At 40.7% G+C, this 27641-nt stretch overlaps 1 protein-coding gene across 6 annotated transcripts in view; it reads left to right on the forward strand.

Moving 5' to 3' along the window:
• Positions 1 to 24848, forward strand: part of CACHD1 (cache domain containing 1) — a 225073-nt gene extending 200225 nt beyond the window's left edge. For all 6 annotated transcript variants that reach the window (XM_031669497.1, XM_031669496.1, XM_031669501.1 and 3 more), the window contains 11 exons: positions 3582 to 3704; positions 5127 to 5226; positions 5317 to 5433; positions 7363 to 7523; positions 7859 to 7945; positions 8836 to 8952; positions 10086 to 10237; positions 11522 to 11683; positions 13169 to 13246; positions 13911 to 14012; positions 23122 to 24848. In XM_031669497.1, the coding sequence (XP_031525357.1) occupies positions 3582 to 3704; positions 5127 to 5226; positions 5317 to 5433; positions 7363 to 7523; positions 7859 to 7945; positions 8836 to 8952; positions 10086 to 10237; positions 11522 to 11683; positions 13169 to 13246; positions 13911 to 14012; positions 23122 to 23360 (1438 nt within the window). In that variant the 3' untranslated portion in view covers positions 23361 to 24848. The remainder of the gene's footprint in view (positions 1 to 3581; positions 3705 to 5126; positions 5227 to 5316; positions 5434 to 7362; positions 7524 to 7858; positions 7946 to 8835; positions 8953 to 10085; positions 10238 to 11521; positions 11684 to 13168; positions 13247 to 13910; positions 14013 to 23121) is intronic.
• The last annotated feature ends 2793 nt before the right edge of the window (positions 24849 to 27641 follow it).

The raw sequence follows: 27641 nt of genomic DNA on the forward strand, positions 1-27641 counted from the left end.
GAATCACAACTTGGAAATATGATGGACTTTCAAGTTAGAAAAACCCAGGTTCAGGCCAGGTGTGGTGGCTCACGCCTGTAATCCCAGCACACTGGGAGGCCGAGGTGGGCAGATCATGAGGTCAGGAGTTCAAGACCAGACTGACCAACATGGTGAAACCCCATCTTTACTAAAAATACAAAAATTAGCTAGGCATGGAGGTGCGTGCCTGTAATCCTAGCTACTTAGGAAACTGAGGCAGGAGAATCGCTTGAATCCGGGAGGTGAAGGTTACAGGGAGCCGAGATCGTGCCACTGCACTCCAGCCTGGGCGACAGAGTGAGACTCCATCTCAAAAAATAAAAATAAAAAAATAAAGAAAAAAGAAAAACCCAGGTTCAGCCACATGCAGTGGCACATGCTTATAATCCCAGCTACTCTGGAGGCTGAGGCACGAGACTCACTTGAACCTGGGAGGCAGAGGTTTCAGTGAGCCAAGAATGTGCCACTGCACTCCAACCTGGGCAACAGAAAAACCCAGGTTCAAATCCTTCATTTGGTTACTTTTACATCATGGATTGAACCTACACAAGTTTAACTAGAATATAATAAGAGCAAGAAACGACAGTTGAAATCCTGGATTCTGCCTCCTGAGTCACTTGGTGAGCGTGTATATTCCCCAGAATAAGTGTCTGCTCTTGCCCTGTATAATATGAAATCCCATGCACCTGGTTGTTTGGATATTTTGCTTAGCAGAGTATGATTTTACTATTTAGAGCTGTGTATTTTTCAATCAACAGAGTTTAAAATGCAAGTCAACTACCTCTTATGGTGCTCAAGCAGAGCAACTGTGACATTGATGGATACATGGATAGATAGGCTTTGCAAAGTTTTTTTTCAAATGATTACTAATGATGTTGGCCTTGGGTGCCAGCTTGAGAACTTCATCCCTCCTAACATATGGTTCTACTCCCAAAAAGTAGATTTTCCGTTTACTGTTTGCATGACTATAAACAAATTTCTTTTCGCCTTTGTTTCCCCACTTAAGAAAGTGAGATATTAGAGCCTACCTCAAATGATTATTTTTAAAGATTAAATTAAATAATATATGTCAATCTCCTAGAACAGTGCCTGGTATCTGGTAAGGGCTCAATAAATGTTAAGCACTTTTATAATAATGTTTTGTGATCTCTTTGACCTCATATGTAAAACAGAGGCCGTAATACCTGCATTGAACTGATAGGATGAGAATTAGAGATGATACACGTCAAATGCTTACTACTGTACTTAAAAGGTCGAGTCCCAAATAAATGACAGTTATTTTTATCATGCTATTTTTGCTTTAAACTTCTGACATTTTAGCAGGTCAGAAGAGAAAGCCTAAGCTAATATTCAGCTTGTCATGAAGCGGTCCCATGCACTCAATTTTCAGTGGTTTGGCTGAGAATTAGAGGCATTTTCTAATTCAACACTCACTTATCAGTTACTCATAGTAAGCTTTCTTGTGATTCTTTCACATAGATTTTTAGTGCCCTGAGAATCTGGGTTTGCATTCTTTGGAGAAGGGTGGTGCTGCTAGAGATGAAGTACAATCATTGAGTAAAGGACGGGTTAGATGTGTCTTTGGCTGTGAAAATCTCATGGAAGTATTGCAAACAGTCTGGTCTGTTGTACTTAGACATGTAGATTTGGTGTGATTTCTTTTTTCCAGTATCTTTCTTTATGAGTTGCTATGGTAACAGTGTACCCATCTGAAATGCAGGTGAAAATATGAATCCTAGACTTACATAGGCAATATACATGCTGTTGCCTTAGCATGTTTATCATTTTGAAGCAGATGGCAGTTATACAAGAGAAGTTTAGAAATAAAATTACCTTATACCAAAACACCTAAGTGCTATTTTCCACCGAGGTAGCTGTAGTGTTGTAGAAAGAGCCAGTTGTGAGTACTGGTCTCTATACCATAAATAAAAGGTGATCTGACCTATCTTATGTGTTTTTGCCATTGTAAGCTTAATCTTGTATTTATAAAATGGGAACTATGATTCCTTTATGGCTTTTTCACGGATAGTTAAATAGTGTAAAGTTGCTTGGAAACTCATTTGAATGCTCTGCAGATCTAAGAAGGCAGTTTAACTTCATGGTATGTGCTTTGGAGTTGAAGACACTAAGTTTAAATCCCTGCTTCCACTGGCCCATTGTTGTGTTTCTGTAGTCCCAGCTACTTGAGACTGGGGCAGGAGGATCATTTGAGCCCCCAGGAGCTTGAATCTAGCCTGGGCAATATAGCAAGATCCCATCTCTTACAAAAATAATAAATACATTTCTGCTTCTACTAGTTATTCACTGTGTGACCTTGGCCAAATACCTAATTTCCCCAAGCTTCAGTTCTCTGTAAATTATAATGCCTTGTAAGATTGCTATGAGAAATAATTATGATTTTTGTGATTTTTCTTTGGATATTTTCTTTATAAAGAAATTAGGCAGGTGGGTGATGCTAAATGGTAGGCTCTTAGGAAGTCCTATGTTGGGTAAACTGCAGATTCTCAGCCATAAGAGTGTGGGGAGTTCGTTAGTCAGGTAGCACATGCCCTCCCAGTTAGCCATGAGCATAGATTAAAAAGAGCTAAGGTTCCAAGTGAGAAGTCCACACTTCTGACACACCCAGCAATTTCTTGAAGTACATTTTCTCTGAAAGAGTAATAACTTTATTGTTAACCCTTGCCTGAGGGTTCAACTTCACTGTTTAGTTTTCTTTAGCTTAGCTTCTTTTTTTTAGGTGTTCACTGTAAATACACCATCTCATTTAATCCCAATGACAGCCTTATAAATAGGTACCATTTTCAGATGAGAAAACTGAAGCTTAGAAAGGTGAAACCGCATTCCATAAGCCACATATATAGAAAGCAACAGGGCCAAGATTTGACTTAAGATCTGCTGATTCCAGAGCCAAACAAGTTAGCGCTGTGTTTTACTGCCCAATTTTCTCTTCCTTGGCTGTTGAGAGTAGCAGGGTGGAATGGAGAAAGCACTGGCCTATGGAGCAGGACAGTCTTGTTCTAGGATATGAGCTGTGCTCTGAGTAGAGTCAACCTTAATGTTGGGGAAAGAAAACTAGGCTAGCCATTGTTACTCCTAAGTTTTGTATGACCTTACACCAGTCAGTTAACCTTTGTGAGACCTCAGTTTTCTTATCTAAAAAATGAAGTAAATAATAAGGGTGTTGCTAAGGGGAATTTTTTTTATCTAGAGGTTTGTTGGAAGTAGCCGTAGTAGTCATGCAACCAGCCTCCCTCCTGATGCCTCTGCGCCCATATTTTTGTCAGTCGAGCCACTCTCTGAACATCGTATTTCACAGCTGCTCAGGTTTTGGGCCACTCTTATTTAGACAGTCCTACATTAAGTCTCAAATTTTTTTCTCTCATAAAATTTCCATGTTGTGTTAAATCAGTCGCTTAGTTGATCATTTTTGTAGGTGGGAGAAGTAGGGAGGAACAGTGGGAAGGTATTTCTAATACCAAACAATGTCCCTGGGACTGAACATAACTTTTATCTTTAAATAAGCCATGCCTATTGTTCTCATTGATCTTTTTCATATAAAGTACACAGCTGTCTTCTGGGCACACTGTGGCTGTGATGGGCATTGACTTCACACTCAGATACTTCTACAAAGTTCTGATGGACCTGTTACCAGTCTGTAACCAAGATGGTGGCAACAAAATAAGGTAAGCGCTTTAGGGATGCTATTTCCTTTCTAGCTGCAGAAACTTAAAAATAGATATCAGGTATCTCTAGTTCAATGGGAACAGCATAGCTATGGTCAGGACTAGAAATTGAATTCATGGCCTGGGTGTTCTGTTAAGAAAGTTTTTGTTCTTTTTCCCTTCTTTCGTTTTTCTGAGATACATACTGTTTATTATTTAAACAGACAGATTCAGCACACAACAAGAAAAGTAACTGTGGCATGGAATGCACCAAAACTCTTGTTTCCCTGGAAGTCAGTAATTAGAGGCTTCCCATATCTTTGGTACTAGAAAGACCAGAGGGGACTCTTGGGTAGGACTTTTGATGTTAACTTTGTCATTAAACCAAAGTCTTTGTGACATTTTCAGCTGCTTAGACTGTTCCTTTTACATTTCCCCAGAAAGAGACCATGGAACCAAAAGTCTCTGCCTCCTGGATTTCAAAAGAACATGTCTGATCAAAGCAAGGGCATTCCCTTGATTTAATGCAGGCTGCTTTTAAAAATAGATTTCTTAGTTCCATCTCATGGTTCACGCTTCGTGTCATTGGCCCTTATGGGGAAATGCAGAATTCCTGGCAAATTGATATCACTAATGTAAAGTAAAATAAAGCAAAATATAGTCTTGATTAAAGCAGTTCTAGCTTCATTTATTGTTTCTATCAAATGTAGATCAAATATAGTAGTCCCCCTCTTATCTTTGGTCTCGCTTTGTGAGGGTTCAGAACCACAGCATAATACAATAAGATATTTTTATAGAGACAGACCACATTCATATGACTTTTATTACTGTTATAATTGTTCTATTTTATTATTAGCCAATGTTGTTAATCTCTTACTGGGCCTAATTTATAAATTGAACTATCATAGGTAAATATATATAGGGAAAAAACCATATATATAAGGTTCAGTACTATTGGCACTTTCAGGCATCCATTGGGGTCTTGGAACATATCTTCCACAGATAAGGGAGAAGGACTACTGTATATTTTTATACATCACCTGCATGTTGTTATTTTATGTGTATTTATTATTGAAAGAAGAAATTATATGCTTTACTTCAAATCTGTAGGTAGAAGTACTCAAGTCTACTTCCTTTAGGATCTGCTTCCCTGGAAAAAAGAACAAACTTCCCATTCATATATCTTTGCAAAAGGTCTGAGTCCATCTTACTTGGGCTGTGTGGGCACATTCTGTATAAACTATGTATGTAAGTGACCCACAACTTCAAAAATCATGTACCCGTCTACCTGCCTGCCAGCTTCTCTTCATTTTTCCAATGAGTATTTATTGAGAACCTGGGATAAATGCAGTTTGTTTCAGGGCTAGCAAGATAAATGCTCTCTGGATACGTTTAAGAAAGGACAGCTGACATGAATGAGGGGCATGACTTGTTTTGGTACAGGTGCTTCATAATGGAGGACAGGGGTTATCTGGTGGCGCACCCAACTCTCATCGATCCTAAAGGACATGCACCTGTGGAGCAGCAGCACATCACCCACAAGGTATTTGTCACAAAGCTGAGCAGCTCAGTTCTCCAACCACCTGCAGCTCGCTACATGGCGTATGTCTTCTGTTCTCTTTGGCCTTGGTAGGAGCCCCTGGTAGCAAATGATATCCTCAACCACCCCAACTTTGTAAAGAAAAACCTGTGCAACAGCTTCAGTGACAGAACAGTCCAGAGGTTTTATAAATTCAACACCAGCCTTGCGGTAAGTTGATCTGATTCCTTAATACTCTCATTTTTCCATCCCATTATGGAACATGAACTGGAATCATGGCTAATGTCTGTTTCATTGCCTCCAAATTACAGAATGACAGGAGGAGACAGGACCTTAGTTCCAGTTCCCAGTTTGGCGATTGGGAGATATAAAGCTCAGAGTAGAAAAGTGAATGTTTTAAGGTCTCACAGTTGGTATTTTGTTTTGGTTTTGTTTGTTTAAAGACTTACCCAATCTAAGCCCTTTGAAATATCTGCTGAAGTTGGTTCCCACACTCTTGTATAAATATATGTGGCACCATGTGTTTCTCTCTTCCTGTCTTCTAGGGATTAAATTCCCAAGGCCAAGTTAGGTCAGTTCTTGATCATTTGCCCTATGAGATGGGAACTCTCATGTAAATCATCTGAAAATAATGTCTTTTATTAGCTTAGAGTATTCTGTATAATTTGAGTTGCTGCAAATTTACCTGGTTATGGTTAAAGATCTTAAGGACATTCTCATTAATTTATAAATAATCCTACTTGGGAGAAAGCTAAATGGGGAATGATAGAACATTCAAAAAGCTACTTACAGGAAGTAGGTTTTTTATTTAGAATAGGCATTTATGTCAGTCATAAAGTGTGTAATTAATTTTTAAAATGTACTGGGTTAAATTAAAAATCCTAAACTGAGTCTCAAAAACTCTATTGCAGAAAGCAATTATCTGGTGGAAAAGAGTAGTTTAAAAAATGAATATGTTAATAGAATAATGTGTTCAAAGCAAGGGAAGTCATTATTATCCTGTTCAGACCCCATACCATTTTGAGAAGCACTCTCTTTAAAGGAGACATTGACAAATGAGACTGCCAAGTAAGGTTGTCATAGGAAAGTCTGACTTATTTTGTGTATCTTCTGTCATTTACGCAATGGTTTCTGGAGTCTTCAGCACACAATGCCAGGATACTCAGGTAGATACTTCTCAGAAGGCACATTTGAATAATTTAATGGCTGAAGTTATTCCCAAATGGAATTAGAGCATTCCTGAGTACTGGGGCTGTCAGGACTCCAAGATTGTGATACTGCTTATATTCTAGAGTTGGGAATTTCTCCAGACAGTGAGAAATTCATGTAGACCTCTAAAAACCCATTCAATGCTATGATTCTCAGAACTAAGCTCATTCTCACCAAGCATCTGTACAGGATGAATGGCATGGAAACAAGCTTGAGGTGAAATAATTTGCCTAGTGTATCTGACATACATGCGGAAAAATGATTACACGCAACTCTACAATACCACTTTGGAATCTTTGATTTTGTAATATGGTAAACAAAATTGACAGTTCAAGAAACTTGCCATCACATTTTATTTTTATGGAGTGAAGAAAAGGGATACTTGATTTAGTTGGATTATTTAAATATTCTAGAAGCAGAAATTTGCCTCTTAGAGAGGTTTGATTTTTAAATAATTTTATTATTCTAAAAGGAAAAAGTTCATCACCCAAAAAAAGGGAAATGCATGATTTGTGGTTAATTAGGTTTGCATGTGAATAAATTTTAACTATTCCTTCCCTGAAAATTGTCTTTTTGAAGTATTGCTTCAAACTATTGCTTCTTGAAGTATTCATTTTCCTGGTATACTATTATATGTTAAGAAAAAACAGATTTTAATAACAGCTATGAAATTTTATATTTGTGTAAGCACAGATAAAAGAATACATAGTATATACACAGCCGTTCAATGGGAGTTATCTCTGATTATGAATAATTTTTATTTTCTAAATTTTTCACAGTGACTATGTATTTTTAACAGTGACTTTTGTAATCAGAAACATTTTGTTTTAAGCTATTTTCCATGGGGTAGTTGAAGAGTTGTTTTCACCAAAGTAGGGCTGAGTCTTTGCATTGGTGTCTGTCATTTCTGACACCTTGATTGTTCTGTAGGGGGATTTGACGAACCTTGTGCATGGCAGCCACTGTTCCAAATACAGACTAGCAAGGATTCCAGGAACCAATGCGTTTGTTGGCATTGTCAATGAAACCTGCGACTCTCTTGCCTTCTGTGCCTGCAGCATGGTGGACCGGCTCTGTCTCAACTGTCACCGGTAAAAATGCAGTGGGTCATATTCTGTGTTCACCACGCTGTTTAATATTTCAACTGATGTCAGGAATTTTGAAGTGCAAAATAAACAGAAAGTGCTGGTGTGTGTCCTGAAGAAAAGTCACAATTACAAAGGCACTTAGAGCTGTGCCGTTTGCAGCATCCTGGTCCAAAGAACAATGGATTAAGGCCATTTATGTATTTAACCTTTGGCTGTAACTTCCTTTTTACTATCCTTTTAAACTAGCTCAGAGCTTCATTATTTTGCTTCCCCAGTACATGTACAACATACAGTTTGCCATTGTCCTTCTGCATAGTAACTTTCTTTTTGCTCTTCAGAATGGAACAAAACGAATGTGAATGTCCTTGTGAGTGCCCTCTAGAGGTCAATGAGTGCACTGGCAACCTCACCAATGCAGAGAACCGGTAAAATAAATAATAATAATAATAATAATAATACATATGTAATACTGTGAGTCTCTTATAGATTTGTTTTGAGTTAGAGCATATAAAGATGATTCATTCTAATGATGAACTGTTCAGTGAGCCAGAATTCAAGCTCAGTAGTGCCATAAAATGATGTCTGTTTTGAGGTTTAAATTTAACTGCTGTAAAAGTATTGAGTGTATGTGCTACATACAAAAAAATGTGAGAATGTTTCAAGCATTTACTAAGTGTCTACCATGTGTTGAGTACTTTATGTATATTAAGTTACTTAGTGTTTTAATTAACCCTGTGATAAATATGCAAGTGTTTTTCACATACGTATGATGTGTTCACACATAATAACAGCATTATTTATTTATATCAGTGACAGATTTTAACACCAGGAAAATAAATTGTGATAAACCCCTTCTCTAGAAATTAAGAGTGTCATGTGTGTTTGTATTGTACATGTATATTTGTTTGTTGAGACATGGTCTCGCTCTGTTGCTTAGGATGGAGTGCAGTGGCGCAATCATGGCTCACTGCAACCTCTACCTCCAAAGCTCAAGCAATCCTCCCACCTTTCTACATCCCCTGTAGCTGGGACTATAGGCATGTGATTCCCAAGCCTGTCTAAATTTTGTTGTTGTAGTAGTACTTTTTATAGAGACAAGGTCTCATCATGTTGCCTAGGCTATTTGTATTATTTCTTTTGTACATGAAGGTAAATAAATTGAAGCTCAGTGTTGTTAAGTAATTGATCCAAGGTTACACTAAGTGGCAAAGCCAGGATTCAAGCCCAAATCTGTCTGACTGCTTTAAGGACCAGGAGCATGAGTTTGGAATGTGGGCGGTGGTGTTCTTAACCTCCAGACTTACCTCCTGCACAGAAACCCAAGCTGCGAGGTCCACCAGGAGCCAGTGACATACACAGCTATTGACCCTGGCCTGCAAGATGCTCTTCACCAGTGTGTCAACAGCAGGTGCAGTCAGAGGCTGGAAAGCGGGTAAGCAGAATCTAGTAAAGAATAGAGGTTTTCCAGCTAATTATTATTCCCACTCTTCCTGTTTTAAAAAGGTGTATCAGTTTTTCAGATCTGAAACTGATTTCCATAAGCCTTTATCCACCAGGTTAAATGTTGTCTCGTTCCCACTTATTATCCCTATTTTGCATGGGTACCATATGTTAGTAGCCTCATCTGTGAGTGGGAGTTTTTCTTGAAATAAAAGAAGTGTGGAGGGCCATGGCATGAAGCAGCAGGGTAAGGGAGGAGGAACCTGTGAGGTCCAGAAGCAGAGCCCGGTGGTCAAGGCTCTAGGTGTGATATTTTGGAGATCATTTATTTTCCTTTCTTAGGAAACACATCTGCTTCATGATAGTTTTGGGAACTAAAAACTAGATGTTCCCCACTCTCCCCCAACTCCTCAGGTGGGATTAGGAGTTTGGGACTAGACATTATGGAAATAGTGGCTGTGGTAGACTAAGTGAAGGGAAGTTGGTTATTAGCTTATTGTAGCTGTAGGTTGCCATTTTATTAAACAGTGTTTTGATGAATAGCTTACTCTAATTTGGGTGTGTATTTTAGCAAAGGAATTGTGGCGTCAAACTGATTAATTTGGGATGTTACACAGTAGCCCCAAGTCAATTAGGTTTAGGAAACGCTGACACTGCATATATTCTCTTGAGACAGTCACAATGCATGTAATACACTAAAGGCTCTGAGAAATTGGCAGTGAGGAAACCTGTGGTAACTGGCCAAGTATTTCCAAACTTATTGGACTTTCTTTTTATTTTTTTAAATGACCCCACACTTGGGGGATGTTAGGCCAGAGTCTGACAAACATTGGGGTCATTTCTGTTTGGTCTTGTAAGATGATTTTGAATAGCCCTATGATGTGTGGATGTCATTGTTTAATTCACAGACAGCAGTTTTATTTCTCTCCTTTCCAAGCTGTTAAGAGGCGTAAAGCAGTTATTCCCCTGGCAGTCTATTGCTATTCTCATTTTATAAGGGAAGGAAACTAAAGCTTAAGAAATTCACAGTACTAGTAAGTAACGGAGATCCTGAGAACTGTCTGATGCCGACGCTTAAGTGCTGTCCCCTGCCTTATAGAAGACTAAGTATTGTCTTTCTGGTAGGGACTGTTTTGGGGTGCTGGATTGTGAATGGTGCATGGTGGACAGTGATGGAAAGACTCACCTGGACAAATCCTACTGTGCTCCCCAGAAAGAATGCTTCGGGGGGATTGTGGGAGCCAAAAGTCCCTACGTTGATGACATGGGAGCAATAGGTATGTTTGTTGGATACCCGAACAATTTGATTCTTGAATATACAATTTCTTGCCTATATACTAGGACATCTTAAAATAATCCTCTCCCCAACTTCCCTGATTCCTTCACTGGTAGTCTTTAGTTACAAAACCAAGACAGATAATTACCTTCAGAACTGGCTAAATATTCTGTGCAGAGAGAGTGAGTGGCCATCTGTCCTGCCAAATTTTGCAAGCCTGGAATTCCTTCCCATAAAGCTTGTTCTGAGAACTGTCAGGCCTGGTTTCTGCATGGCCGAACTCTGGAGTCTGTTTGGCTATGCACGCCAGCTGGCAGAAGCACAGGGCCATGTACGGAGTGACCACTGTATGTCTAGTGCCTGCTGAAACCTTCACTCACAACTTTTGCAAGGTGAAGTCTTATAGCTACAAATCAGTATTTGGGGCCTTGGAGTCAACAGAGTCAACAGAAGCCAGAGCTACCCAGTGTAGCTGGGACAACTTAGGATGAAGCACAGGGACACCATGGGGTGGAGAGCCCCTGGGATCAGTCTCCAAGACCTCAGAAATACTGCCAAGATTATATCGCTCACCTGAGATTATTTTCAGTCTTTCCAGAATTAGCACCTAATTCTTAGATGGCAGTAGAGTCAAATATTTAAATCCTTAGTTAATACCTTGATTTTTAACATCACTTACATCAGCCTGTATAGAAGAAAAGCTCATATGTGAGGAAGGATTTTTGAGCTTGTATGTTACTACTGAACTAGGTGAGGGTGCATACGTGAAAGTGACTTGGCTCCAAGACATCACTTTATATGCTCACCTGCAGTTTCCTATCTGGAAAGCACAAATGGCCTTTTAAAGGAAACCCATAAGCTTCGAAACTTGGTCTGGTTAGCACATATTTATTGGACCTGGTGCCTTTTGTTTCAGTGGTTACTCTGTACTAGGTGACTTTTCCTCTCTTCCGAGAGTAACTCATACCCCAGGGAGCTAGGAGTCTGTTGGTGTTGGGTGCTGCCTGTATAAGCAATTCTTCTGGTCTGCTCGCTCTTCCCAGCAGTCCTTGCCATTTGTGCTGCTTCTCTGCCTAGGAACCAACACTGGAGAACAAGGAATTAAACGAAGCCTCTGCTCCCATGTTCCCATGCCTCGTGTTTGAGGAACTCAAAGCCTAACTAAGCATCTGTTTATCTTCCCCCAGCCCCCTTCCCACTCTATTCCTTCCCATCTCATCATCCTTACTTTCTTCCCCACTTGGGAAATCTTAACGAGGAACATCTTCTTGCTCTTTCACTGAAGGTGATGAGGTGATTACATTAAACATGATTAAAAGCGCCCCCGTGGGTCCTGTGGCTGGAGGGATCATGGGATGCATCATGGTCTTGGTCCTGGCGGTGTACGCCTACCGCCACCAGATTCATCGCCGGAGCCATCAGCATATGTCTCCTCTTGCTGCCCAAGGTGAGCTCAAAATGAACCCCACAGGGGAAGCAGCAGCCAGGCTAGAAGGACAGTGGCTGGTTGTGTCAGCCTTTAAGGAATTGTCAGCACAGTGCTATATTTTCAGCTTCTGTGGAGTCATTTTGGAAGTCCCCAAAGCCTGCTTTCTTCTTCAGTGCCTAAACCCTACAAGCTCTATTTTGATCCCCAGAAAAATCCTTGGATCCTCTCCTTACCAGCATTAGCCCCCAGCGGCCTGCTTCTGCAATAAGCCAGCCAGGGGAGCTGGGATGCTGAGTGGGAAATTTTGTTTGTTAGATGTGCTGCCCTTGCCATTCCAAAAAGACAGGCAAATCAAAGATACCCCAGATCACTAGTGGCAAGAGCATAATCTGTTCTATTGCAGCTGCCATTATGTAGTGTGAATAAACACACATTTGAATAATCACATCTCTTAAAACAGGGTAAGTCGGCCGAGTGCGGTAGCTCACGCCTGTAATCCCAACACTTTGGGAGGCCGAGGTGGGTGGATCATTTGAGTTCAGGAGTTCAAGACCAGCCTGGCCAACATGGTGAAACCCCGCCTCTACTAAAAATACAAAAATTAGCTGGGCATGGTGGCACACGCCCATAGTCTGAGCTACTTGGGAGGCTGAGGCAAGAGAATCGCTTGAACCCAGGAGATGGAAGCTACAGTGAGCCAAGATCACGCTACTGCATTCCATTCTGGGCGAAAGAGTGAGACTCAATCTGAGGGAGAACAAAAAAAGTCATCGAAGCCAAGTACAAAATGATCCACCTATAATCATGGCCTCAATACCATGTGCAGTATCTATACTCTGTTTGCAGGGAACAAAACTGTTTAATGGCCATCTCCATCCTTCCTAAAACCCCAGTCCCCAGGGAAGTGTTGACCTGACCTTTTTGGAGATGAAGTTAACTCATCTTCCTGGCCGCTTAGCTCACTCTAACAGCTGTAATGACAGGTTGTTGTTAAAACGTTTCACTATGGCCACAAGCCTGAAGGGGAATCATGGAGTAATGTTGCCTGATTTAGTAACAGGGATAATCACTATGTGCTTCCCTTGGTGAGATTCAGCTAGACTGAGGATGACCGTCGTCCAGTATTAGCTTTTGCCTGGCCTTTTGGAGGCTTTTGTTGCACCATTTTACCAACACAGTCAGTCATGTTTTCAATCCCTTTCCTTCTGTTTCAGTACTTTAGTAGAGGATTAAAGATTTGTTGGCCTCAGTCAACTTCTTTTCTCCTCCTTTCTCAGAAGTCGATTTCAGATGTCTCTTGATTACTTGTTCTTCTTGTTTGGATTCCTGCTCCCTCCTCCTTTAAAAAAAAAAATGGGGCATCAGTTCATTCCCTTCTAAGATGGGATTCATTCTTGATGGAATGCTGTCACCCAGCCATCAAACAAGCGCTCAGCAGGGTATTAAAGCGGGTGATTTTGTTTGATTAAATAGTCATGTTTCTCTCTTTTTAATGATGGGTAGAAATGTCAGTGCGTATGTCCAACCTGGAGAATGACAGAGATGAAAGGGACGACGACAGCCACGAAGACAGAGGCATCAGTGAGTATTCAGCTGCCTTGCTGCAGAATGTGTCAGCAGGAGGCTAATCCAGAATAAATATTCTTTCTTATATCCTTTTGGCTTGTATTAAAATTTAAGAAGCTTTGACACGGTGACTGGGTTTTTTTAGTTGTTTTTTTCCGTCCTTTTTTGTTAGGAGTATGTGTAGGTCTTTGTTTTGTTTTAAAGAATCTCAAAAGATTTTATGATTTTTTTTTTTTTTTTTTGCATTGTGTTGGCCTAAAACAGCTAACCCTTTCCTTTATTTCTCTTGCTCTTTATTTCCCAACCATAGTATTTTAGAAAAGGAAGTTTCAGGGATGCATTTTTTTTAAAAATCCCTTAACTAGTACGTACAACTCAGGAAGGAAAAAAGAGCATTTTCTTTATCAAAAGAGATTTCCATTAGTCTTAAGACAGCCTGGCCTTTACCTACTAGACCACAGCTTCCTGATGCACATTGGAGATATGTCATTAAATACCTCTCACTGCACCAGTTCTAAAATCAGCACCCCAATCCCCAGAATTGTTTAAAAAATGATTTATTCTGGCTTTCCAAAGAGAATTCTCCCAGCATGTAAATGAGCCCTCTCAGAGCAAACGTGCTTGAAACTACAGAGATACTGACATAAGAGTGACATTAACTGTCCTTGACTTCCCACAGTCAGCAACACTCGGTTTATAGCTGCGGTCATCGAACGACATGCACACAGTCCAGAAAGAAGGCGCCGCTACTGGGGTCGATCAGGAACAGAAAGTGATCATGGTAAGGTCTAGCTTCCTGCATTTGAAGACCCGAGGAACCTCGTGTACTCCTGTGGGGTGATGCTCACACCCTATTTTGACATGGTTTTCCAAAAAGACACACCCCAGCATGCCACCCTTATAAGAGCCCAAGGACAGTTTTGCTTATGTCTCGGCACTCCTCTGGGCACACAGATTGCTTTCAAGTTTTTCTCCATACAGAAGGATTCATATTGTCTAAATGGAGCCTGCTTGCCATCCCACTTGCTTTTCCATAAAATCAGCATCCTCTTAGGTCCCGCTCTCCAGTGTTGGCTGGCAAACAGCAGGATCTTTAAGAGCTTTTTTAGCCATGTCCCCTTGGGGCATGAGAAGAATCTGTGCTGTCCTCCAGCATTCTCTTGCCCTGACCTCTGGCATGGTCTGGGGAGCTCAGAGAAGCCTTCACCAAAGAAGCAAGAAGCAACATTTGCACTGAGCCTTGAGGGGGTGATTAAAGAAAAGGTAGGGGCAAAGAATATTAGAGGCCAAAGGACCAGTGTGTACAAAGTCATGGAGTTGTATAAGTGCCTATAAGATGCTCTGGAAGGGTCAAGGCCAAATTATGAAGAGGTGCCGAGTGCTAGGTAACTGACAAAATCCACATGCTCTGCCAAAGATTTGGCCATCCCACATGGCTTCTCTCCTTCTCTGAGTCCATATTGCTCATTGTTGCAAAGAACAGCAGATGTATCCCAGTCTATAAGCATCACTGCCACGGTTCCACAAAAATACAACAGGCATGGGTAGTGTTTTTCCTGCCATTGTAAAATCTTTTTTTTTTTAAGATAGCTGTTTAATTTTCCAGAAATCTGTATTTTCCTCCCAGAATCAAGTCCCTTTTTTTAATACATAAATAATGTACTTAAGCCTTTTTGACTTAGCTTTTTCCATACCTATCCTGGAAAAAAAAAAAAAGTCCTCCAACAGGGTGTTCCCTGTATCTATACTAAAAAATGCAGAAATAGATATTCCTCAAAGCAACCAACATCACCTTTTCCACTACAGCCAGGGCAAAGAAGAGCAGCTAAAGCTCTGTTTTATAAATTGGAGACTGTTAATTTGGGCTTTGAATGACATTATTCCCGCCAACTAAATAGAAACTTCGGGTTTCTATGGAGAACCACAGCAGAACTTAAATTTTTCAGTTTCTTTGACTTTTTTGCTTTTTTCCCTACAAACCTTTGAACCTGCATAAATTCCTGCTGCCAGGCAGTTCTGTGCCTTCTTGTTTGAATAATAAAACAGGTTTGAGGCTACTAAAGTTCAAGAGAAATAATTTCTTATTCAGCAGAAATACTGAATCCTTTTCTCTCTCTGAAATACAGAATCCTTTTTCTCTGTGTTCCTCAATAGGAATTGCATCAATACCAAATTAGGATTCTGAGTGATGTTTATGATGTTCCATTAGCCTCTCCCATTGTCTTAGCGAAATGGCATATGAAGCAACAGCTTAGATAAAAGGAAGGGTGCAGTGTCCGTATCTGAACACTAAGGCATCCAGCTAAGGGCTTGGTTCCTTTCATTTTTCACCATAATTGGATCCCTGTTATCCCCAAGGAATGAAAAATAGTTTCTCATGCAGACAGAATGTAACACCAAAAGAAGGGGAAGGCATTGACACTCCCCATATTCCAAATGCATCATAAAATCAATAGAATTTAAATGCGTGTTGGCATCCCTTGAACCAGTACGTGGGTCACTAAAATTAGTGGCATTGAGTTAATGTCTCTGTGATGCCTAGAGGTGAAGCTATATACACCCATTAAACAAGGAAATCTAATTGTTTTGTCGGCACACTTGCTCATCTGTGTATGCTCTACTCTCCTATTTGGTGGATGTATTGGCATCTGCTATGCACAGTTACGCACTGCAAAACAACACTTTGCATATACTACAGGGGTCCCATAAGATTATACTGGAGCTGAAAAATTCCTGTTGCCTAGTGACATCTTGATGATCCTGACCCTGTGTAGGCCTGGGCTAATGTGTGTGTTTGTGTCTTAGTTTTTTGGTGTGTGTGTTTTATTTTTTGAGACGGAGTCTCACTCTTGTTGCCCAAGCTGGAGCACAAAGGTGCGATCTTGGCTCACTGTACTTCAAAACTATCATTCCTTACATAATTGAGGATCTCGTTTGTGGTAAATTTTTTTTTTTTTTTTTTTTTTTTGTATTTTATCTGACATTTAATTATATTCATGGATTTTCTTTGTTTTTTCTTCTTTTTTTTGGAGATGCTATGTCTTAGTTTTTAACCAAAAAGTTTAAAAAGTGAAACGTAAAAATTTTTAAACTAGAAAAAAAGCTTATAGAATAAGGATATAACGAAAGGAAATATTTTTGCACAGCTGTACAATGTGTCAGTATTTTAACCTGTTACTGTTATTACAAAATGGTCAAAAAGTTTAAAAGCTTCTAAAGCAAAAAAGTTATAGTAGGCAAAGGTTTATTATTGAAGACAGAAAAAAATGTTTAATAAATTTAGAGTAGCCTAAGTGTATATGGTGTTTATAAAGTCTACGGTAGTATACACTGATGTCCTGGGCCTTCACATTCACTCTGCTCACTCACTGGCTCACACAGAGCAACTACCAATCCTGCAAGGCCCATTTATGGTAAGTGTTCTATACAGGTGTACCTTTTTTGTTTTTTGTTTTTTTGAGATGGAGTTTTGCTCTTGTTGCCCAGGCTGGAGTGCAATGGCGCAATCTGGGCTCACCACAAACTTCATCTCCCGGGTTCAAGCGATTCTCCTGCTTCAGCCTCCCGAGTAACTGGGATTACAGGCACGTGCCACCATGCCCAGCTAATTTTGTATTTTTGGAAGAGACTGGGTTTTTACGTGTTGGTCAGGCTGGTCTTGAACTCTCGACCTCAGGTGATCTGCCCACCTCACCCTCCCAAAGTGCTGGGATTACAGGCATGAGCCACTGCACCCGGCCACAGGTGTACCATTTTTAAAAATCTTTTATACTGTATTTTTCTGGTACCTCTTCTATGTTTAGATATGTAAATACCTATAGTATTACCTACAGTATTGTGTACAATTGTGTTGTAGTTGCCTACAGTATTCAGTGCAGTAACATGTGGCACAGATTTGTAGCCTAGAAGAATAGGCTATGCCATATAGCCGAGGTGTGTAGGAGGCTGTACCATCTAGGTTTGTGAAAGTACACTCTGTGACATTTGTGCAATGATGAAATTGCCTAAGGACACATTCCTCAGGATGTATCTCTGTCATTACACAAGGCATGGCTATACCCTAGTACACTGTGGAGGGGGCTACAGATGGGAGTTGGTACTTCCTCAAGACAGCTTGGTGTAGAGGAAGAGCTTAGGAGATAGGGTAAAGCCAGTTCACTTTGAAGCCTACTTCTCCCCCTTTTTTTCCCAGAAGCTGTTGAGACCTTAGTGAGCTACCTTAGACCTGAGTTTCCTAATACTTAAAAGTAGGATTAAAAATTCTTACTGCAGTCTGGGCAATATGGTGAGACCTTGCCTCTACAAAGTAAAAAAATTAGCCACGCATGGTAGTACATGCCTGTAGTCCCAGCTACTCAGGAGACTGAGGTAGGAAGATCACTTGAGCCCAGGAGGTCGAGGTTGCAGTGAGCCATGTTTGCACCCCTGCACTCTAGCCGAGAGCTATTGGAGCTCTTTAAGACAGAGCTGTCTCAAAAAACAAACAAACAAACAAGCAAAAAAAAAAAAAAAAACCCTGCTGGGTGGAGTTGCAATGAGGATGAAATGAAATGACATATGATAGGCACAGTGCTCAGGGTTGACCTCCCTACCTCTGTGCCTACCCTGCCCTGAAGGAATTTACAGTCTAGGAGGAAGCTATAAATGAATGCATGTATTCATATGCTTGATAAAAGATGGAATATGACAGCTTCCTTAAAAGAGTAAGACAAAGAAGGAAAGGGGCGAGAGTTCACTTTTATCTGCGAGTAAATTATGGGAGACCCCATGGAGGAACTGGCATTGACTGGCCCTTGAACTGGTAGGATCGTGGCGCCATGATTCTGTGCTCCCTGATCAGAGTATTTCCACATGAATCCTTGAGTGTGTTACACAGAAGGAAACTCAAGTCTGTAAATACATGACTGCACAACAGCCTAGGCTCTCATGGTATGGTTCAGAGTTGTGATCCTAGAATTGAATTAAAATTGAATGTTACCAAACTAAACTTAGAAACTTTAGGGTGTATTTTTATTTAGAAATATTTTACGTCGCCAACAGAATTTCGTTCTTCAAAAGAATCTAATTTTAATTGTTATATGTTAAGAAAAACTACTCCAATTGAGAATGTTTTTTGAAAGTAGAATCATTTTGGTCCATAGTCTAAGACCACTTAGAATGACTGATTTTCAGCAATGTTACCCTCATAAGTGGAGGTTAGAAACAATTACTACCTGTGTATGTTTTCAACTATCTATCTGCTTTGCCCATTTCTCTTAAAAATATCATGTTCTGTCCAATCATCTATTGGCTTATTTTTAAGTCAAAAAACACCTGTATGTTATTTGTTCCTTGTGAATTTGTATTTTGGTTACTATCTCATCAGAAACTTTATGTAAGTGTATATTAGGCAACATTTTTTTCTTTGTAGAGGAAGATTCCCCCTAGTTCGTGGCAAATTCCAAAATACTTAAAAAGCAAATTCTGAACCTTAAAAACCTGGTCAAAAAATTTGTAGATGAACGTAAGACCATTTTCTAGAGGTGCACAGATATTCTCCTGCAGTTACACTCTGTGGCCACGAGATGGTGAGTGCGTCCCCAGAGGGACGTCACACCCCTTATAATCAAACGAAGTTTCTTAGGAACTATCAGATAAATATATAAGCAGACTGTCAAAGAACAAAAACCTAATCTCAGCTCTTTTTTATAAATGCCTGACCTCCTTTTTAAAGCCCATTTCTCACTTGAGATTGTATTTGCAGACACTTTGCTACATAAGCCTTTGGACAGTAAAGAAATTTTTCCTTGGAAGTGTTTGCAAATATCCTTTGTGTTTCAAATAGTGCCTCTTCCTTCATGAGTCAGAGACTATGTCTGTCTGAATTCATCACCCTTCCCAGTGCTCAACAGAATTGCCTGGCACTGAGCAAACAATTAACTTGCTGAATAAGAAAATGTGTTTGTCTTTCTCCTGCTTCTCCACAACTTGCTATTCCCTTCTCCCCTGACCCCTTCAGATTTCCATTAATTATTGAAATAAGAGGAAGTTACAGAGGGGTTGAGCAATGGTATCATAGTAAGGAAATTAACTGGAATGGCCATAGTATGAGAGTCTTACTCTGAAAGCACCTCTGTTGAGGTTCCTATCAGAAAGCAGTAGCAGAAGAGATGGGGGTGCCATCCTGAGATGAAGAGATGGGTGCCCTCCTGAGTTGCCTTGGAGACAGCTGCACCATCACTACCGTCCTGGATATGAATCCAGGACCTGTGACCAGCCAGGTTCAGAGTGTCACTGGATTCTGTTATAACCCCTGGATAGAGCCCGCTGTATCCTAGAATGTCTTCATTATTAGATGAGACTAGTGAATGTCGTACCAGGCAAAGCCTGGTAACTACAAAATTCATTGATGCCATTGCTTTGGGAGTATAGTATACGTTGGTGGGGGGTGGGGCAGCAGTTGTTTTTAAGTTCCTGCTTTGTGTGAGTTACTGTTAAATACTAGGGGTACAAAGATAAACAGGAACTCACTATTTAAGAAAGAATTTGCTAATAGATAGATAGCCTTATACTTTTATTATAATATGGCAAAATCTAAGAGATGTGCACAGAATGCATGTAAAATCACAGAAGGGGCAGCAGCCCCCATGTGTGCTGGCAGGACTGGAGGTGGGTGGGGAAAATAGGTTGGGAAAGCTTCCCAGAGAAGACTTTCCAACTGAAGCATGAGGCACAATAGCAAGATGAGGGAAGGTGGGAGGGTGAGCCAAGCAGAAGGGCCACCATGAATCTAACACCTCGAATGCTAACATGAATTATCAGTTAGTGTGTGGGTGCTTGTAAATGAGCAGAGACGGGAAGCTGTCCAGGATGTGTTGGAATAATCACTGGGATTTTGCTAAAATCTTGCTTTCTACTTTAATTCTTTACATATATAGCATAAAGTGGTTTCAACATGCACAGCAGTTTGTGACTTAGGTTTTGCAGCCCAGCATCCGATCTGACACTCCAGACTTAGCACTGCTGAAGCTGAGAAACCTATTCTGGCTCCTGGTCTCTTAATCCTGGGTAAAGGCATCACTATTTGCTCAGCATCTGAACCTAGAAACCTCGACCTTTTCCAAGGATGTCAGCTCCCTGGCATCTTCACCAGGCAAGTCCATTCAGTTCACCAAATCCGGCCTACTGTACACTTGAACAGTGCACACACTGCAACTGCCCTACTTCAGGTCTTTGCCATCTCCTCGAGGCCCATGCTCCAGCACCCTGTCCTCTGAGCCTCTGATCCCACCTTCCTTCTGTCCAGCCTCCCCCTTGCCCCCTGACCACTCCCACTGTCCAATTCTAGATCATAGCTCATAGCTTCAGCCAGCCTTCTTGACCTGGTCTTAGCCTGTCTGTCCAGTGCCATCTCCCACTGCCCCCACCCCCAGCCCCAAGCTTTCACCATTCCCAGAAGCCACCAGAGCCCTTCCAGCTGTTATACCATTGCATGTACTTGGGCCCTGCTGGAAGTACCTTTACACCCCTGTCTTTACCTACTGAGTCTCGTTTCTCCCATCAGGGCTACCCAGTTGTCATCTCCTCAAAGATCTAAGCCAAGTTCATTGGCTTTGGAGTTCCTTTTGTGTGCCTCTGTTTTAGCACATGGGTGTTTCCCCTTCTTGCCGATGGGCCTCTCAGGAGCTGAGGCCTCACCTTAGCCCTTTCCTGTCCAGCCTCTAGCCTGCCACCTGGCACCAAGTAGGCAGTCAGTCATAGTGGACACATATGTCAGTGAACACTTCCTCTTCTGCCCTGAATTTGCAGATGACACTTCTGAGATTCTGGCTAGACATCTCCACATATGTGACTCACAGACTTTCAAAATCAAGCTGTGCATAAACAAAATTTGTCTTCTTTCCTGAGACTCAATCTGTGAGTTGTCCTTTCTTATCATTATAAGTTGAAGTTGTAGCCACCTTTCACTACTCCTCACCCCCACAGTCCCCTACATCTGATGACTTACCAATTTCTCTTGCCTCCACCACTGAGATAGCTTTTAGATCTGTCCAATCCCACTGCCCTAGTTTTCTCTATCCCTCACGTGGGCTGTTGAAATAACCTCCTAACTGCTCACTGTCTTTCCTTTGCCTTCATCTCCCAAACCACCATCCTCTAAACACAAATGATCATGCCATTTTTTGGCCTGCTCAGAATCTTGTGCGGTCTCTCCATTTGCTACTCTTCGGCATGGGCTTTATGATCTGACTCAACTTTCTGCCTCCCACCTGCCTTATTCTCCAGCTACCTGCTAGCACTTATCCAAGCCACGTGGAACAGGGATGGCCTTTATATCCACACCTCTATGGCTGTGGTCATCCTGTTCCTTTCTTCATATCCACTTATCAAACTCCTACTCATCCACTTCAGTCCGACTAAAATATACATTCTCTGAAGATTCCTTATTCCCCTAGCCAGAATTAGATATTCCCTCTTCTGGATTTTAATTATACCTCAGTTATAGCACTTACCATTATCTGTGTAAGAGGAAGCTTTGCTTTGTGAGCATCTATCTCAAACTCAACTGTGAAGTCATTAAGGAAAGGTGACGTCTCTTATTCGTGTTTCCTCATCTCCTGCTCCAACTCCATAATGGTCTTCAATAAATGAATAATTGAATGACCAATGCTTCTATTTGTTTCATTTCTCAAACACTAGCTTTTGAGCTCCCTGTGCAGGGACCAGGCTTTCATCTTTGTATGTCTTCCAGTGCCCAACACAGTGACTTGTATATTGTAGGTACACAGTAAATATTTGCTAAGTTGGACTGACAGCTATATAATTCTATCATTTGAGTAACGTTTCACTGAGGACAGAATTTTTGCACAGAGCGTACAGTTTCAGCCACAAATGACTCCTGCTTGGCTGCATGCAAGAACGTCAGTTTTGCAGCCATGAATGTGACTAGCACTACCCACGGGTAAGTGCTGATTGATGCTAACTGTAGATGCAGTGGAAATATTAATGAGCTGTCGCTTCTGAAAATGTTTAAAGGAGATTTTTGCAATATTTAAAAACATGCCAGGAATCTGAGAATGGAATCCTTTGATCAGCAAGGACATTTGCCTTTGAAACATGTATTACTTAGAATACCAAAAGAAATTAAATTTAAATGGGGGAGGTGGGGCAGTTAACACAGAGAATAGTTGATTCCACAGCTAGTTGCCGTGGGTATACGTGGAGTTAGTGTTTCATTAGGCACTAGAACTTTGGGCAAGTTCCTTAACATCTCTGAACATCATTTTCCTGAATTGTAAAATAGATATTAAAATATATTGTCAATGGTGTGCAAGAACTGCCTGACACAAGTGCCTGCTACCGAGCAAGTACACAGGTGATGGTGGTGGTTCTTTTTGTTCTATTGTGGTGTCACACTCAGGCATTTTGAAGCCCAGATTTCCCCACCAGCCCCAATTGATCTGAGTCCTGTTCAGATCTTCTTCTTGAAGCTGCCCATTTTTTGGATTTCTTTAATAAAAAAGATTATCTTTATCTTAGGTAGAAGTGTGGAAAGGTAGGTCCCCAGTGGTGGCTAGCCATGGATGATGGGATGTAGGGTGATTTTCATTTTTGTGTTGCCGGTTTGGGGATTTGGGATGAGGGTTCTGGGTTTTGTTTTTTTTTTCTCCTCCATACTTTCTCAGCTGTCTAAAGTGGTTATGTATGTATTGTGTCATTGTTTTAAGGGAAAAAAGAGTTATCACTAAATCTCTTTAAAGATAAATTACTTTAGCATCTGCTGACAGTCTGCCAGTGTTTGCACCTATGTATTGCAAAGGCAGGAGTACCTCCCAGTGCCCTAGAAATTGCAAGTGAATCTTCTCTCTGCATCTTGAAGCTCTCAGCTGTGTGTTTTGTTCTTTTTCTAGGTTACAGCACCATGAGCCCGCAGGAGGACAGTGAAAATCCTCCATGCAACAATGACCCCTTGTCAGCCGGGGTCGATGTGGGAAACCATGATGAGGACTTAGACCTGGATACCCCCCCTCAGACTGCTGCCCTACTAAGTCACAAGTTCCACCACTACCGGTCACACCACCCTACACTTCATCATAGCCACCACTTACAGGCGGCCGTGACGGTACACACTGTTGATGCAGAATGCTAACGATCTCCTCACCTCCACGCCAAGACGAGATCTGGGAGCTACCAAATGTTCTGGAAAGAAAAAGAACCAGCTTAAAACCCACAGCAAGAGACCTCCCTCGTGTTTGTACTTTGTGCAGAGTTGTTTGAGTCATTTCCTGTCTGATGACATGGTTAAAAACGAGAGAAACAACAACACAGTCACATTTGTGAAGACGTGAGGCTGGTTCTGAAATGGAGGGGAAATAAGCCTGATGAACGAACCTGCCATAACACTAATGGAAGGGAACAGAAGGCGAGCCTCCAAACACAGAGACGGAACCTGCAAGTGAAGCTGAGCCAGAGGAATGTTCCGAAGAGCCAGAAGCATTCAGCTCTCCTTAACTGGAAGAGAGAAAAATCTGCTCACCCAGAGACTGGAATGTGGCACATGCAGATACAAATGTGTGCGTTGAAGATTTCACTTTGTTTCTTAGCGGTACCTGGATACCACAGTTGCTGTATGGAACTCGTGCTCTAAACGATGCATCTCAAAATTTCTAAGTAAAGGATTATTTTTCTACTATTTATTGAACTTTCAAATATTCTCAAACTTTGGGGAAAAGGAAAGGAAACACAGGAGAAGCTTTCAGCAGTTGCCCCGAGCTATTTTGTGTGTAATGAAGTGATTCTTTGATTAAGGAGCTCTATTTCTTATTTAACTGATATCCCACTGCCCCACTCCACAAAATAGGAAAATGAAGAAATCTTTCCCTCTAACTTGTTTACATCATTTCATGGAAACACATCTTTATTTGTAATGCAGTATTCTTTCTCTGTGTTTGACAGAGATGGGGAGGGGCAGAGGAATCTAAGAGGTTTTAAAAGAAATGTTTTGTTTCTTATGACTTGTTTCCACTCCTCACACAATGCTAGTCTTAGGTTTCTACGAAACCTAATGTTAGAACCGCACCCTTTCAGCTAAGGGAGGGTTGGATTTATTTTCCTTGTTTTAGAGACTACAAATTTTTAAATGCCCCATTTCGACTAGAATACTGACATATAAGGGAAGAAGTTTTCTAAATTGTGAATGTCTGGTTCTTAATTAAAGATTTTTTTTTTAATATTACAGTTAAAAGCTGCTGCCAGTTATCCAAGACATTATCCACCAAACTGCTTTGTGATTTATACAGGGACTAATCAAATCTGGCTACTATAACATGGGGCATTGTAACTTTAAAGTAGTGTTTTAATTACAGTGATGTATTTTAGACTCACATTTTGTGATTCAAATATGTTATAAAGACATTCTTGCACCGTGGTAAAGAATGTGTGTGGTAAATCTCCGTTTATATGTAGTTGGAAAAAATTCACTGAATAATGTTTTAATGATAGGGTATTATGATACAGTGTAAAAAACAATTGGTTCTTCAGCAGTACAGAAAGTAAACTATATATGTGCTATCAGGAAACCCCTTCATACTGTGTATAAAATTGCAATCTAGTGAAATAAACTGTATGCAACAGACCACTTTAGTGGCTACAGTGATTGTTAATGTACCACTCCTTGTGCCTCTAGGCAAGTTACATTCACTTTGTAACCTAGCAGGTCAGTTGCCAAACTGAAAATAGACCTCTTTTCAATGCTACAGTCAACTTCTAGGGCTTCTTGACCATCTAGATCAAATATGCAAACAACTTAACAATATAATGGGATAAAAATGTGTAGAACATAGCTCTCCCTTCCTGAGCGTCTGTATCCATGTCACTAATAATAAATGGTTCTTCTCTAACTGCTAAAAGGATTGAATTAGTTTCCTACCTTCCCAGAAATTAAACCTCCTCATAGGATACTAGTTCGTTTCCTAAAGTTGAGAAACTCTGTGTTAAGAAATTGATTGAGGAGGGAGAAGTGGAGTGGAAACTTGGTGGTTTCAAGAAAAGAATCACAAAACTTAGAGCTTAAAAATGAAATAGATACCATCTATACAAACACAATAACAAAATACATTTTGTATCTTTTGGGTTTTTTTGTTTGTTTTCATTTTTGAGATGGGATCTTGCTGTGTCACCCGGGCTGGAGTGCAGCGGCGTGATCTCTCAGCTCACTGCAACCTCTGCCTCCTGGGTTCAAGTGATTCTCCTGCCTCAGCCTCCTGAGTAGCTGGGATTATAGGTACTTGCCACCAGGCTCGGCTAATTTTTGTATTTTTAATAGAGACTGGGTTTCGCCATGTTGGCCATGTTGGTCTCGAACTCCTGACCTCAAATGATCATCCACCTCGGCATCCCGAAGTGCTAGGATGAGCCACCACGCCCAGCGCATTTTGTATCTTTTGTGATAAGAGTTTTTCCTATTCCAAACTTGAGAGGAAAGTAATTGAATGTTTATACCTAAACCAAAACATTGCTGAGTTTTAAAGATCCTGTGAAATATGACATACAGGTTGAAGTTTTGATCTTCTATAATTATCTTTTATCTAATCCAAGGGTTACATATAATGCCGTTTGTTTGTTTGTTTGTTTGTTTGTTTGTTTTTTTGAGACGGAGTCTTGCTCTGTCGCCCAGGCTGGAGTGCAGTGGCGCAATCTCGGCTCACTGCAAGCTCCGCCTCCCGGGTTCACGCCATTCTCCTGCCTCAGCCTCCCGAGTAGCTGGGACTACAGGCGCCCGCCACTGCGCCCGGCTAATTTTTTCTATTTTTAGTAGAGACGGGGTTTCACCATGGTCTCGATCTCCTGACCTTGTGATCCGCCCGCCTCGGCCTCCCAAAGTGCTGGGATTACAGGCGTGAGCCACCGCGCCCGGCCTATAATGTCATTTAAACATTCGTTGTCATTGTTTAAACGGCCAAATATGTTTCCGGAGATTTTTTATCATGGTGCCAGTTAACAGTGTTTGTTAAACATGAGTCTTCCCTGAGATCCTGAAGGAGGTCCTACCAATATCTTTTCATTCACCAAAGCCTCCTGCTGCTGGTAACCAATATTACTTATCAATGTTGATAAGTATCAAAACTAAGGAGATTCCAGGTCACTTTATATAGCTAGGAAAAAAATGTCCTATTGTAGCCCAAGGAAAACAGGGCTCAGGCTCATGCTAGTCCTCATGGCATATACAGTTCATCTGCTTTTCAGATAGGTTTATTTTAGAAATTTTGTAAACTATACTGTAGGGTATGTTTTTTCCTCCAGTTGACTGAATACTCATCTAAACCTCATTGATAATATATTTGAAAAACTTAGGCAATATAAACTTGTTTTGCCTATCAGAGTGACTGATATGTGGAAAGAAGTCCTGAAATACCACAAGTTCTTTTTCCCATGGCGATGGACTGCCCTAATGATTACATTTTTTAAAATGTATATCTGGCAGAATAATTATATTCTCAAAGCATGCCAGCCGGGTCCAGGTGCCATGTCTCTCACCTGTAATCCCAGCATTTTGGAAGGCTGAAGTGGGTGGATCACATGGTCAGGAGTTTGAGACCAGCCTGGCCAGTATGATGAAACCCGGTCTCTGCTAAAAATACAAAAATTAACCAAGCATGATGACAAATGCCTGTAGTCCCAGCTACTCTGGAGGGAGGATTGCTTGAGTCTAGGAGGTCCAGGCTATAGTGAGCTGAGATCACGCCACTGCACTCTAGTCTGGGCAACAAAGTGAGACCCTTTCTAAAAACAAAACAAACAAACAAAAAACCCATACCAGCCAGGTCTCATCTATGTCCTTTTTGGTCTGTTTCAGAAGAGGAGGAGTAATGATTTTCCTGACTGAGATAGAGTGCCATATTCAGGAATTTTTCCTAATGTTTTAGTTAAAAAGAATTTTAAGTTTCTGTATCTATTACTAGGCATTATAACTAGATATTTTTTAATAGTTAAGTACACACATTGAGATTGAGATTTTTCTAGATTTTCTCCATTCTCTGTCATCAGCCCTAAATTGCTCATTATGGCCTCTTCCTTCTCTTGTCCCATAATTCAATGTTTCTCATTTTTATTAATTATTGCTCCCTCCCCTTGAGGAAGAAATTTTAATTTAATTTAAATTCTCCCTAACAAGGGAAATTAAATACTAGAGGATAACGTTTTCTTTGGATTGGGTTGCATTTTGGAGAGATACAAATCATTGTAATCTCCGTTTCTTTTCCTTCTGCAATAATTCGTTTTCACTTCTTTGTAGGCAGTATCTCCTGCATTGAGAATGTGTGCCCTAAATAAAGGGGTTCTCCAAAGTTTTGACTTCAGCACCTTTTTTCAATACTATTTGTTGCCCTCCATCTCTTTTTAAGCTACACATGCTTTCTTGTCATTGCTTGGG

This window comes from Papio anubis, chromosome 1 (assembly GCF_008728515.1).
Source record: "Papio anubis isolate 15944 chromosome 1, Panubis1.0, whole genome shotgun sequence".
NCBI classification, from domain to species: Eukaryota; Metazoa; Chordata; class Mammalia; order Primates; family Cercopithecidae; genus Papio; species Papio anubis.